Consider the following 15234-nt stretch of genomic DNA (forward strand, 5'->3'; position numbering starts at 1 on the left):
GCCAAATTCCTTGCCCAACGCTCACATTCTCAGTTAAATTTCCAGGAGTGTCAAAAGCACAAGGACTATACTTTCAGGCTTTCAGCTAAATCATCCCCAGCACGAACTCAAATCATTCCAATTCCTCAAGATTATGTTGAGAACTCCCTGGTCTTCCTTCCCCTTACCCCAGATCTCATTTATCTGCATAGGCATCATGGCTTTAGCCGAGGTCTACGTGCTATTCTTTTCTCTGGAAAAAAAAAAAAAAGAGAAAAACTGGTCTTCCTTCTCCTTACCCAAGCTCTCATTTATCTGCATAGGCAGCATTGCTTTAGCCGAGGTCTATGTGCTGTTCTTTTCTCTGGAAAAAAAAATTAAAAAAAAAAAAAAAGAAAAAAGGCAGAGCCACAGCTGTTCAGGGTTGCTTGGAAAAAGAGGAAGACAGAGGTAAGTAGCTATTCTCCAAAGATTCACAGGGATCAGTGCCTGAACAGCATTTTACTCTGTCCCTCATGTGACTTTAATTAGGTGTTGATTCACTCAGTCATGAGACACAAGGAAACAGGGCTGCAAGCCCCAACGTCAAAGTAATGCCTGTTCTGCCAGTTTCTGTATTAGCAAAGCACAAAGGGGACATCCAGTTCTGAGAAGCAAAACTTGTGTTTTCTTGCCCATAAACCAATCCATCACACCATTTCAACCTTTCCATATTGAAAAAAACCAAAAAAGTAAAAAAAGACATATGAATTATTTCAGAGAAAGATGCTTGTGGATTCCCTGATTATTCTCGCCTGTAAGAGCCAGGACCAGTGCAAGCGTCCACAGGGTGAGCTCCCTGGCCAGGCTCTGAAGCCCTGAGAGCAGAGTGTCCCCTTCCATCTGGTAATCCAGGTCCAAACTGCTTTAGGATATCACTGTTTCTTCTGGGGTTTGTTTGTTTGCTTTTGGAAAAAGAATACAAGCCATTTTTCCGTGGCTTATTCCTGTTGTTAAGTGAATTTCTTGGCCTCCTTAGCACCAAAAAGCTTTTCTGTTATGGGGTCTGGTTCCCATGGCAACAGGCTTTAAAAATATCAAAGAAATTTTCAGGACATGGTAAACCAATTTCACAAACTGTGTATATGCTTGTAATAGGAAAAGCTGGCGGACAATTATTTATATGTACTGAGTTCAAACAAGGTTTGACGTAGGGATAATCCCAAGATGCTGCTCTCAGCCCAAAGCCTGGGGTTGTAGAGGACTACAGTGAACTTTAGCTTGCTATGTTACCAGGTCATTGATCAAGACAGTCACATAAAATTAATAGATGACGATCATTTTTCCGATGCAGGTGACATTTAAGCTCAGTATGTCACTGAAATGCATGAAATGCCAAAAGCTTTTTTCCTGAAGAATACAACCCCCTGAGCCTTTGATTTTAAACACTGTGTGCTTGTAGTCTCATCCTGCTCATTTGTGTAGATTTTACAGCTTATTCAAAACACATGCCTAGTGCTAAGCACATCAGTGGGTTCACTGGGAGCACTCAATCTACTTCCAGACTCAGAGCACATGCCTAAGCACAGTGCTGACTCAGCCTTATTGCCCCCATCAGCTTTCACCAAAACCCCATCTCAGTTACACAGGAACAACTGCAAACTAAAGACAGAGGATGATTATACAAGCAAGTATAAGAAAGTCATATCTATGGAATGAAATCCCAGGCTGCCCTATCTGTATGTGAGGCTCATTAATATCAATATCTCCTAAGTCCTTATGATAGATACTCCCCAGGAACCAACAACTGCCTGACATGATGGTCACTTGCCATCTAAGCATCCTCCAACACCTTCAAATGTCTGATGTGGTCCAATTCTGCAATCCTCCTGCATGCCACAAGCCCAGCAGACTTTAACTCATCCCTTCAGTTAACCCTCAAAACCCCTAATGTCAAGTACACTGAACTTCAAAACTATTGCCAGGCTCTGAACCAGAAACAATTAGGAATGATTTCATATTTTACTGAATATTTAGGTGGACTGGATCTATCCTACAGCTGCTTTTCAGGAGGGAAGACTTTTCTAACTTGGCTCCAACTCATGCACTGAACATCCCTCCCTTACTGGCTCTACGAGTCAAACAGGCCCCTACTTAACTTGCAGAAGGGATGAGATCTTGATTTGTGCAGATATTGCAAGAGCCCCAAGACTACTGTGAGGAGCCTAGACTGCTTAATTCTCCAAGGCAAGAGTCATGCTGCTCAACTGTTTTCCAAATTAAGCATGTAAAGGTGACCTGAAACTATTTCAGGTAGATTTATATAGAGCAGACACTAAAGACATTGGTTGACTTCACCTTTATGTAACTCATAAGGACATGAGGACAAATAAAAATCAGACGCTTGACCAAGCCACAACTTCATTCATATTAAAAAAAAAAAATACAGACTGTCAGAATATTGGAGCAGCCTGGCACCTTCAAGCAAATGCACCTTAACTGTGAGGTCCTAAATGCTTTGGTTCCCCAAAGCAGAACATGTAAAAATGCATTTAGCTATCAGCTAAGGCCTGCTCAACCTTTAAACCAAGTTTAACAAAGTGCTCTACTGGGTTTGCTCCATTGTGCTTTGCTCACTGCTGCAAGGAGCTCTGTACCCTCAGGCTTTCTGCCATCCCCTTCAGTTTTCTAAGTCTCACTACGTGCTCACGGTTTTGGGTTTCCAAGAATGGTAGGAATGGAAAATACAGGGTAGGACTGGCCACTGCCCAAGCTCTTCAATACAACTATCCATCTAGAGGGATTTTCCACAGCAGAAAGACTGAACTGGTCAAGTATTACTGAGAACCCCACATGACAGATACATGGCAGCTTCAAGTATCAGCTGAACACAGCCCGTACATGCCTCAGAGCTTTTCTTACTGCTAAAATCTGTCTGTGATAAAGAAAACTGCAACTTCAGCTCAACATGCCCTCCCTGGGTATCAGCATTGAAACTCACTCCAAACACACACCTCCCTTATCACGGAACTGAGCTGGAACACACAGTCCAAACCAGCTCTGCCTGACAGAATCAACAGAATCACTTGATAAAACCTACATTGTTCTACTGGGAGAGGCTGTACTTAATCAAGATATATATGTATGTTTAGTGTATGTTCCATAAACCCCTCTTTGCTGGTAGTAACCAAATTGATGCAAACATAATTCCAGACACTCCCAGCCACCACAGCTTGCCAGCAGATTTCAGTCTGTCCACATGAGCATCCTTAAAATGTGGAACCTGAAGAAGCCTAGTGCGGCAGGTAACCTGCTGTGAACCAGACACAGCAACACACAGAGCTATTTACTCCACTGCATCAAGAGGAAAGAAAGGCACATGTGATGGACAGCAATAGCTGTCAATGCCACCAGGACATTTTGGACTGGGTTGTCTTATTGTGGTCTTTCTAAAGGAGCTGTTCTCAAAGTAATTACTCCCTTCGCTTTTCGTTTCCCTTTCCCCTTTTCCTGCTCATGCACATCACTTGATGTGACACAACAGTAACCCCAAAGAGGATGCATGCCAGTGCTTGTGGCAGGAGGAGGAAGGGACAACACAGCACCCAGGGGAAGTCTTCAGAGAGGAGAGGCAGCACTGCAGGCCTCAGAAGACACTGAGAAGAGCAGAAGAATAGAAGGTAAAGCAAGATGGGCTTTAATTTTCTTCTTCTGTGTATGAGTGCATGTGAGTAAATACAAGTTCCCAAAGCAGAGCACCAAACAGGGACAGTAACAATGAGGGAGAACACTAGAAAGAACAAAAAATCCTAAGGAAAATTAATCACAGGAGAAGTCCTCCAAGATCATCAAGTCCAACCTTTGGCCGAATACCATCATGCCCACAAAACCACTATATCCTGTAAACTGTATGTATGTAATCACAGCAGCATCATACAACTGCTTCCAACTGCACTTGCACATGTACCTTTGTAACCTTCTGAACACTCAACTGCAACCCAAAAATGCTTATATTTATACAGCATCTATCAGCCCCCAAAATCACAAAAACCTTAGCATCATGCTTCTGATCTAGGAAGTAAAGGAGTCTGCCCAGTGTTACATTACAGCAACTTAGGCTTGTCTATACAGTGCACACAGGTAATGAATTTACCTGCCTCGCTGCTGGGGGAAACACCAGAGTCCTTCTCTCACAGGCAGCAACTCAGCAAGGCAGGCAGGTTTCTGCTTTGTGGTATCCTCATTACTGTGAGTTGAGACAGGCGCTCACACACTCAGAGCCCTGATAGCAAATGAAGACACCTGGGTATATTTTCAAATAATACAGACATGTGTGTTTTGTCTGGCACAAACAAATATATACGTACATGACACAGATCTAACAGTGAGGTCTTTCCTGCTCTTGTGATCTCTTTTCTCCCAGCATGAATATTCTTCAGCAAAGATTAAGGCTGTGGCACGGAAAGCCTTCAAACCCTAGTGAGGATGCTGAGGACTTCATAGAACTGGGCCACTTGATATTTGCTTTCATGTTTAAGTTTCTCTTTATTTTAATTTTTATATAAAAAATAATTTCTTGTCAAATTCCCTATTCCCCTCTGTATTTTCTTTTCCTCTGTCTTCTCTATCCATACAGATGAGAACAATTGCCATTACTGAGTCTTACATTGTCTTGCATGGGTTTTTTTTTCTCTAGTGGGAGCATAGACTAATGTCACCTCCTGAGTGAAATGCAGCTGATTTGTCCTGCTAGCTACTAATAGAAAAGACCAGTATTTAAATGAGCATATACTAAACCCAGGTGGGGAAAAACCCAACAAAATCCCAAACAAACAAACAAAAACCCATAAAACCTGGTGTCTTATCTTCTGACCCTAATGTGAGAAAAAGCCTTACACAACACACAAACATAAGCTACCTAGCAGTTTCTGAGCGTGCTTCAATTGAAAAAGAAAATCTGATGACACATTTTAAAGTAGCTACATATTCGGCTAACCAACATTACTCATTTGCTGATAACTGCAGAAAAGATACTATGGAAAAAACCCTACTAAATTTAAAGAGAGTAAAATAAATTAGTCTTATTACAAAGTGATATTTTTGTTTATCTGAAAAAAGTTTGATAAATATTTCTTTATACAAAATAAAATTGTTATAGTTTCAGAAGAAAGTTGCTTTGGTTTTTGGTTTTTTTGGTTTTTTTTTTACTTCTACCCTTTTCTATTATGTCTGTTTTGAAAAAAAAAAAGTCAGCAGTTCACGATTAGCATCTTTTGTATGACTAGTAAATATACCCAGTTAAGAAACCATCATGCTCCTCTTCAGAGCTTCTTAGTTCTCCATGCTGTCAGTAGAACAATTTCCTTTTCTACTGGGTAAGTAGAGTAATTTCCAGTAACTCACAGCAGCTGAAACACGTTGAAGTACTGAAAAAACCAACCACTTTTTTCTGTCTGACTATTTAAGTTCTGTCAGTTTGGGCTACCTTTAAATAGAAACACAGTTAGTACTGTAAGCCAATTCACTGTCCTGACATTTGAGGCATTTCTTTAGCTCTGTCTTAAGGGGTAATACTGTTATTTTTCCTGTAGGAACAAGAAAATTCTGGCAGACTTCTTCCCTAGCAGCCTCTCAGATGTTCAGATAATGCCATTCAACTAGAACAAGCTTCTGAGAAGGAGCACATGCTTCCCCCAAGTTCCACAGCCTGTTCCCTGCACACCCAACCACACAGCTTATCATCAGCACCCATTCTTCATTAACACCTGAACTAACACAGGTTTTCACTACAAATTTCTGGTATCAAGTTTCATGAAAAGGAGTAAACAAAGCATGCAGCCAACTCTCCAAACGGCAAGAACATTTTCTAGGTAAGGCTTTACGGGGGCAGCGCGGGGAGAGTGCAAAAATACTCGACAAGAATCTCATTCATTTCCCACTGAACTGCTCACACGTGATGTGCTTCCTTCTGCACGACTGCAGTCTTCCATAATTACCCACAAACACGACAAACTAAGTGCTGAGCACACAGGCTTGGGAGGCCTGATTTTAACCTTGGACATGCATGAGACAAGAAAAACCTGGGTACGTAGCAGGCAGTGTGTGCTTTAATACTCATCAGAAAGCAAAATAATTTAGAGGTTTTCATATTCTGGCATTCACAGTAGTCCAGGACTGGCCTTTCTTGAGGTCACACTACAGCTGTCCCCTGCAAACTGTGGCACCACATGACTACTGTCTTCCTCCAACATGCCCATACTCTGGCTGTCCCCAGGGACACAGCCACTGGAAACAGGAATGGGCAAAGTGCAGCCAGCTCAAAGCTGCACAGATCCTAATGGGCAGGGGACACCCAACAGCACCACAGCACTGGCACTAAAGTTAGAGAAACTCAGCTCACTCAAACTTCTCACATTCTCCACCAGACAGAAATCAATCAAAAGGTTTAGAAATTACTGAGGGGAGTGCAAGGCCAAGCACTGCAATGTGCCACCATTTCCACAGCTCCTGAGGCTAAAATAAAACAAACTAAGAAGGCATATAGCAAAGTAACAGTTCCTTTGGGCAATGCTCAGACAATTTACCTTCTCTCTCTTTGAGTGGGAAATGACACAGGAACTGTGGAGATGATACTGCTCTGGCTTAAACAGGCACAAGGCCACAATCTAAAGTCAAGGCTGAACTGCATTCAAAGTTTCTTCATTTATCAACTAAAACAGATGGAAGAAAACTGTAATTTGGCTCCCGTTTCTTCCCAGCTCTATATCACACAAACTGGAAGAGTAGAAGGTTTCTGCTCCATTACAAATTTTATGTTTTGCTGACATTTTAGCTGGAGCAAGGGAAAAAAACATTTGAAGGCTCTGACAGTGAAGCAGACACAGATCTGGAGGAGCATGAAACACTATGAATGTGCAGGGCATGATCAGTGCCCAGAGTAAAGGAAATGTGACTGTTTCTGTGACGTATTTTACTCATTTTAGACAAAAATAACTACTAGATGTTGTGGAACTATCCTGGACAAACAGAGCAGGATCAATGGTGTGTGATGGATCACTCGAATGCCTGAAGCTCACTGCTGTCAGCAGGGGCTGTTGCAGATCCACACTTGGGTACAGCCAACCACAGGGCACTGCTGGGCTGTCAGTGTGGGCAGGGGTACCCACAGCCAGGATTGCTGCTACTGATGCTGACACCACTGCAGAATCCTCCACCTGTACAACATGGGCTCTTTCGAGGCCAGAGTTCCAAAGACAGATAATATACAAGAGCTGGAAGATACCCTGATTATCAACACAAAAGCATCAGACAAGCCTGTTTAATTGCTTGATAAAAGTTATGAAGTTAGAAAAGACAAAAAAACTTTATTACAAGCACATTTTACTTGCAGATGCATCTCACATATATGCACTGTTAATACTCTATATGCAGTTCATGGAATATTTCATGCTGCAGTTCACATGTTTGAACAGGTTTCTCTGCAATGCATTGTGTTCTGAATAATAGTATCTCCAGAAGCTATCAGTTTCAGAGAAGAAAAAGACTGTTTACGCAAATGTGCAGAATCAACAAGTAAAAGCTTCGGTTGAGCACTAAGCAACATTGTTAACCATGCATTGTTGTAAAAAGAAATAAATCCTTTTCAACACAAAGATAATAACTACTCACATATCTGTGAAGCAGAACATAATCATATTGTGTGTATTGGGCAGGTATTGTTAGAAATTAATGATTGAACTTAATGTTTATGGTCACATTCCTTAGGCACAACAGAATCACATGAATTTTGTGCAAATATATTTCCCATATTTGAATATTTCCCATATATGAATTCTGCTACTACTCACTGTAAGGTGGAGCAGTCCATGCATTAGCTAACTGATTACTAATTAATAAAATTATTTCCTGTTTTTAACAGGCATAACTTTTCTCTTCCAGCAGATATTTTACAGATTAAGGTTCTCTATCTAACACCACAAACGCAAAATTTTTCAAGTCCTCAGAGACAAATTCTGCTCTTGGCTGATTCTGGAAGCCCAGCACAACCACACTGTGGATTTGCTGCTGCAACTGAGCTTTGCATTTTTCCTAACATTACTCACAAACATGTGATCCTGCAGACATCCAGCTCCAGATGTAGCACTGGGAGGGAACACAACCACTGAGCATGAAACCACTGCATGCATTAGTTTCCACTTGTAAAACACACTGCTGAAGTGGTCAGCACCTAGAGCATTCAGCCAAAATTACGAAACAAGTTGCAGGCTCCAAGTCACACTGGTCCAGTTTATTCCAGAACAGAAGCTTGGATTCATCCAAGCTGTCACCATGAGCATACGCTAACTCGAAGCATAACAGAGCATACACAGAGCAAGGGATAAAGCCCTTTGAAAATACAAGGACAATCTGTCAATCAACCAGATGAGCTGATCATCCCAAGTCAGCAAGGTTTGGAACATGAGACATGTAAACACACCCTCAGTCACCAACAAATGTCCCTCACAAAACAAATGGTGGCATTGTTTCAGAAAAGGAGAAGACATCACTGTGCACAAGCAGGTACATACACCATGGCTCATGGCTCATGACCTCACCTGGAGTAGGAGAGGGAAGAAACAGAACCCCAGGGTTTGTAGAAACACCTTCTTACAACACTTGCCAGTGTAACCCAAGTGTGAAGCACTTCCACTCGAGTATATCTATATGCACATAATTCACTCACCCCAACCTCTCCTGAAGAAGATTTCTAATTTAGAGGAAGAAGGTGAAATGGAGGAAGGGGAACCAAGAAAGTGACTGTTCCAAGGGCTGCTCAGTGAGGCAGGAGACTGCAGCTATCCCCAGACGAGCCAGGCCATCCCACAGGGAGGAAGCGCTGCCGCAGGCTGGGAGGAAGCCGAGTGCGCGCTGACAGCGCCGACCTCGTGATGGCCAGGACGGGCAGGGCAGCCGCGTGATGCCAAATTCTCAAGACACCACGAGCTCCCAGCCACCACAGGATATACCAGGAAGAAAGGCAATAAGGGTGACCCTTCACCTGCTAGCTCATTCTGTAATGTGCTTTACCTCCTTCTAACAAACGAGAGAAAAAATGAGCAGAGGGTTTTTTCACTCCACCATTCGTGTTCCCCGTTCCACTGGTGATGGGAAGAAGCCAAGGTGAAGCAAGGGCTAGGCAGAGGTCCCACCAGGGCAGGGAAAAACTTTCCAAGGCACAAAGCCAGGCAGACACAAGCACCCCGACAGTTTTCAAATTATTCCATCTTTCTCTGCACTCACATGCACCTAGCATGCTGGGAATATCAATCCAAGTTAATTCCTTCAGATCTGCTGATGATATAAGTAAATAATCACTGGATGGACTGCCAACCCTCTGATTATCAGCTCCTTCAGTCACTGCTTTATTCAGAGCTAGCACCTAATTTTCAAGGACATGCTGGGTGTTTTAGGAGCATCACGTTCCTACCTGGAGAAGCACTGGGAGACCTAGAGAATGGTAGCAAGGAAGGCTTGGAGAGCGGCCCTTTCAGAAGAAATTAACAAAACTATCTCCAAGCTCCAGAGGTGCTCAGTGGAATCTTGTTGCTTGTACGTCTGTTTCCAAGATGAAAATTGACTTAAGCACTGGAAGGTACATAAAACTTACATGACAGGAAATGCAAAACAGATTTTTGGCAAAAAGAAGTACTTTAGAAAACAGCAATATATTTCAAAACACAAGCCAAAGTCATCATGGCATAGAGAAAACCATGCATAAATCAAAGTGAAGTATTTATTAAAACTTGGTGCACTCAAGCTAATGAATGCAACCAAAAAGCCAAAACCATACTCTTCCAGAGATTACAGAAGAGATGGATTTTTATAAAAAAGCAAAATTTAAAAGGACATTACAGGGCAGAAATTAGCTCAATAAAAGCACAGTAACATTTGAAATGTTTAAGAATTCGAGAAGTCTTAAAAATTATGGCATGAAAGCTTTTTAAATTCATCAGATAACTGGAAAAGATAAAAAGCTGGACCTATTACAAAATGAGGTCCAGCTAATGCTCTTTTGGAACAAAGACTTTGAGGTAGTGAAATTCCAGGAGTTTTACAAATATTGACAAAAAACCTCACAGAACGCCAGAAATGAACAAACATCAAAACATGCTGTTTCATTAACAACAGGTTTTGGTCAGGCTGGCCTGATGTACTGCTGAGGAACAACTTTAAAAAGCCTTGTGCAGAACTGCTAGCATCAGGAATTTGCTGGCCACGTTGCTCTCAAGAACTGACACAATTTGGCAAGAGATCCACTTTCCTGGGCTCAGCCAAGCTGTACACAAAGCTACCTGCTCCTGAGAAAAAAGTTCTCTGGGTAAAACTTTTGATTGGAAATACCAATGTAAAGACAAGTTTCATGTTCCTCCTTCACTGTACTCCAACCTCCACTTGAAAAAGCCGCAGTAGTCTCTGGCTACACATTAATAAATGTCTCTGAGTCTCTTTGCACTTTTTTTTCAAGAAATTAGCCTCTGGTTCAAGAAGCAATTACGCTTTTGTAAAAAAAGCACATACCATTTTTACTGTGCAAGAACAATAGCTCTGCAGAAGAACTGGCTCATGAAGAAGCATCTTTGTATCAGGCTACCCAGTTACAACTCTAGTTTTATCGTAATTCCCTTGATGAATGCCACTGCCAAAAAATATGTGAAAGGAAACAAATCTCAGGATACCATTTAAAGTCACTGCCACAGAGAACAGAAAGAGTCTGGGCTGATGGGGAATGCTTGCCTAGACAGATTTCAGGAAATACTACTTTGCAGTCAGCCTGAAGCCAGTCCTATCACAGGAACCTGGCAAACCATTCTCTCAATAAAGGAGCAGCACATATTACTAGAAGACCCCAAGAAAGCACATGTCCAGGACAACCAAAAATGGTTTTCTCTATCATAAAGAACATTAAAAACTATTTATTCCTGTATCTCCCAGCTTGAAAAACAGCACTCATTCTCAAAAATGCCTAGATAACCAAAGCAAAGCCCTAAAGGAAGAATGTGCCCAAAGATACCCCACACCATTGGTAAGACTTAAAACTGGAAGGGGTTCTGTCAAGCTTGAACAATCACCACACAGCTGTACCTCTACAACAGGTGCTTTAACAAGAGCAAAACAGAGTTTGCAAACATCAGTGGAATGCCCCTCGGGGTGAGATGGTTCTTTTAGAGTTCCCTAGATCAAAATAAAAAAAGAAACACTGAAGCTTTTATTGAGCTGTAGTGTAAAAAGAACTCCTGATTAATAATCCCTCTATCCTCCAGCTAGGCAGGCAGGCTGTCTAGAGACAGAAGGGAACAAGTATTTGAACTTTATACACGCGATGGAAAAAATCCCTACTGAGTTCCCTCCTACATGGAGCCCCAGCATGTCCAAGTCCCATAGCTCAGTGCTACAAGACAATCCCACTCCCTCTGCCACATGCTAACAGTGACCCAAGTCCAATCAGGATCCCAACACACGCTCCTGCAGAAACCCTGCTGCAGTCCTTGCAGCTGTATTTACCATTGGAAACGCTGCCCAAACATCCTGACAAGGATATAAAGCCTCAGCCCTCTTGGTAATTTACTGAGCTTCGGGCTCAATCTACTGAGCCCATCTTGAAGAACAAAAAGCTGGTTGAGTTTTCAGTGCCTTACCAGCTTCCTTTTCTCCAGAGGGCTGAAGTGGATCCCTGGAAAGCCAGGAAAGACACAGCAGCTGAAAATCACTATCTGTAGCAGTCAGTAATGTAAATGTGCAGTGGAATGTTTTGTGTGCCCATATAATATACAGCAGAAATGCATGGCTGCTTCTGCTTAATTTAAGGAAGTTTTTGTAAGATTATTTCCATCTTAGTGGAACAGGGTTCATTTATTTACTATTTTAAAGTGTATCTCCATTTTAGATACATACAGCTTACAGCTCGTGTGAACACCTTTATGTATTTTTACAGTAGGAATACTTTGATTATAAAATTCTAGAAAATTGCTTACCTGAAATTTTATTTTCCTAATAAATATAACAGCCCAAGCCTGGGCTGAGCTTTCCTGTCACCAGCAGCGGTCTGTGCCAGATGCTACAATATGGCCAAGAGATCCTATTTATAGTAAGAATTACCCTCAGGGAAAATCCACTCACATGAGTATTATTTGCAGTAGACAGCAGGTACTCTACATCTTGGAATATAAGGGCTTAACTTTTCCCTCCTAGAATACTTGCAGGTGTTTCTGTGTTTCTTGTAAACAGATCTTACCACTAAAATTTGAATATTCTTGCTCACCATGTGAATGTCAAGCTGTAGCACAAGATTTCAGTCTAAGGGCCAAGTCTGCCAATTGCCCTGGATTAAATGGAAGAGCTAAAAAACTAACAAGCAGTAGATCTACTGTGATTTCCTAAAGTTTCTTCTGTAAAATAAACAGCATATATTATATATATAAAATATAATATATAAATGGCAAACTACCACCTCAGCAAATATTTTATAATTGCTAACTTACTCTTCCCATTACTAAACTTCTTAACTTCTCTAGCACCCAGTCCTGAAGGGTTTTACAGAGTTTGTCTACACTTCGGCTCACAAAATTTCACACACCCACAGCACAGAGAGAGATTCTTGACAGGAAATTAAAAAAAAAAAAATTTAAAGCCCACCACAAACAAAACAACAACTAAACAAAATGTTTCCTCTGAAAAGCATTGTTTTTTTTTTTTTGAAACAGTGTAAGGTCAGATAAATAGAACTGGTGAATTTTCACAATAAGCCTGATGGAAACGTAAAATATATTGATAGCAAAAAAAAAATTAGTGGCAAAATCATGCTTAAATATTCTGCTATAGTAATGTCACTGCCAGAGTAATTGGGCACTTCTCTCCAAATATATATTATTCACAAAATATAGTAAGAGAATTTATGCATTTTTATGGTTGTTCTACACAGTCTTCTCAATAAGAGACCTGTGCTTTCAAGGCGAAGACAGACAGAAATAACAGTGCTCAGAGTAGTTGGGAAATGCTCTGTTATTTAGACTGTAAACAGATATAATGTATCAATCCATAAAACATCACCTTGCCCAAAGGAATTGATGAGGCTGTTGCATTCAGGTTCACTGCAACCAGCAACAGTCTAACTCTAAACTTCTAATTTCCAGTCTCCAAAGACTCAGCTGTCATAAATATCAGTCCTTATTTTGTGTATTATCTGAAAGTTTCACCAGGAATTGATAATCCTAACAAGCTGTGATCTTAGGTACAAACTTAGCCTCATTTGGAAAATGCAAGCAGCCATTAGGTAATGTGCCTAGAGAGCATCTGTATTAATCTTCAAAAATATGACCTGGCTCTCCTAAGTCAGAGCTGGATCTCCCACCCTCCCCAGAGCCTCATCAGCCTTTCCCTGCAAATTATACCTGTGGGTCCACCAAAAAAAAAGCCCAGCTGCAAATTCACCAGTTACCAGTTGACAATTCATACTGCAAAGGGAAACAGCACTATCAGTTTCAGACCCAGTTTGGCACAGAATGATACAGGTGACGAGGAAAGCACAGACCTTGCCAAGTACTCACTCTCCTCCTTTCAACACGGGTGTGATTCCCACATTTCTGCCCCAGGTCTGCACTGCAGCTGTTGCCTGAGCCACCAGTCTCTAGACAAACCTATCACTAAGGCAGGGCAAGAGGCATGACAGCTACCAGAGCAGTCCTAGTACCCCTTCCCATTCCCACCAAGGGCTCTGGTCCAGTATTAAGATGATTTGGAAAATAAGATGACATTGACATCATTGAAACATTCTGTTTCTTAGAAAAGATCATTAAAAAAAAGGATTGACTCCACAGTGAATATCAGAGAGGTGTGAAAGCAGTTAGGGACCAGTGTCCTCAAAAGTTGTGTGAGCTCCAGATAATGTCCAGGAGCACGTCTTGACTCCTTGAAGACTCATATAATCCAATCAATATTTTTTGAAAACGCTTGTGCTTAGATAACCGCAGATACACGGTTATGCACCTAAACTGCTAAATACTGCAGCTAGAAGGGGTATCCCACCACACAGCATTAAGCCATCAGGCAGAGATGTCCCTTTACAGAGCAACCCAAGGGCTGATCATTTGTAGGCAGTAAATTTCAAGGCAGCAAGTGGGAGTGTGCTTCACCACACTTTTAAAAGTGCTTTAAGAAACCCGTAACTCTTACTAATGAAGCAGATTTTATTTCCATCTAGGTGGCAAACCGCACTTTAAAACGATAGTGAAGGTTTTCTCTTTGCCAGGACGCAGACACGGCATCGCTTTCGAGCCTGACCATTTTTCACGCGTGGAACAGCACTAAAGCTACCTGTTTCCAAGCAAACCGACCCGCAGAAGCCCCGGGCGAGCCCCAGGCCCCGCAGGACAGCCGAACGCAGCCGCTCCCCGCCCCGGCCCCCACAGGCACCGGCCCGGGCCGTGCGAGCCCACCCGGCCCCTCGGCTGCCCTGGGGCCCCTGCCCTGCTCCCCGCGCTGAGCTTGGCCCCGCTCGGCCGATCCAGTGCTGCTGCTGCGGTCAGAGCATGACGAATTTCGCTACAAGCCCCACTCCTCTCTTCGCCAAAACTTCACCTTTTCTCCCCGTTCCTGGGGCTGCTCCCTGGGGACCTGCCGGCCAGTCGCTCTCCCCCAGCCCGCAGCATCCCTGGAGGGGCCCGCGGGGACCGGGGCCTCACACACGCCGGGGAAGGGGAGGCAGCCGCGGGCTGGGGGCGAGGCACGGCCCGGCGCTGGGAGCGGCGGCCCCGGTGGGGAGGCAGCCGAGCGGAGGCACCGCAGCGGCCCCGACGTGGCGGTCCCGGAGGGCTCCCGCCCCGCGCCCGCCGGTGGGGCCCGGCCGGGGCGGCCGCGGGGCTCCTGCGGAGGACGGGGGAAGGATCCCCCGGGGCTGGGGGAGCGGGGCACGTCGCCGAGGAGCTGCCGATGGGGCAGGGAAGGGTCTGCCAGCCCCCGCGTCCCCCGGGCGGCGGAGGGAGCGAGGAACTCGGAGCAGAAGTTTGGGGCAGGGGAGCAGCGCGACCCCGTGCCGGTTACCTGAAGACACAGTCGTCGCGGGCGTCCCTGGCCGGGGAGATCAGGCCGTGCTTCTTGTTGAAGAGCTTCTGGAAGAGGGTGGGCGGCATTTTGGGGCGCTGCCGCTGCCCCCGCCGCCGAGGCGCTGGGCTCCGCGCAGCGCCGTCCCTTCGCCGCGGCTAGTTCCGCCCGCCCCGCTCCATTCGGTGTCACAGTCATATG

The 15234-nt window shown here is 43.6% G+C and overlaps 1 protein-coding gene across 3 annotated transcripts in view; it reads right to left on the minus strand.

Annotated features, from left to right (window-relative positions):
- FNIP1 (folliculin interacting protein 1) overlaps positions 1-15232 on the minus strand; it is a 64874-nt gene extending 49642 nt beyond the window's left edge. For all 3 annotated transcript variants that reach the window (XR_005952145.1, XM_041397924.1, XM_041397920.1), the window contains exon 1: positions 15034-15232. Coding sequence is in view for 2 of the 3 variants with exons in the window: in XM_041397924.1 (XP_041253858.1) it covers positions 15034-15122 (89 nt within the window). In the remaining variant the exon portion in view is untranslated. The remainder of the gene's footprint in view (positions 1-15033) is intronic.
- Positions 15233-15234: the final 2 nt, after the last annotated feature.

This window comes from Onychostruthus taczanowskii, unplaced genomic scaffold (assembly GCF_017590055.1).
Source record: "Onychostruthus taczanowskii isolate IOZ18803 unplaced genomic scaffold, ASM1759005v1 scaffold14, whole genome shotgun sequence".
Taxonomy (NCBI): domain Eukaryota; kingdom Metazoa; phylum Chordata; class Aves; order Passeriformes; family Passeridae; genus Onychostruthus; species Onychostruthus taczanowskii.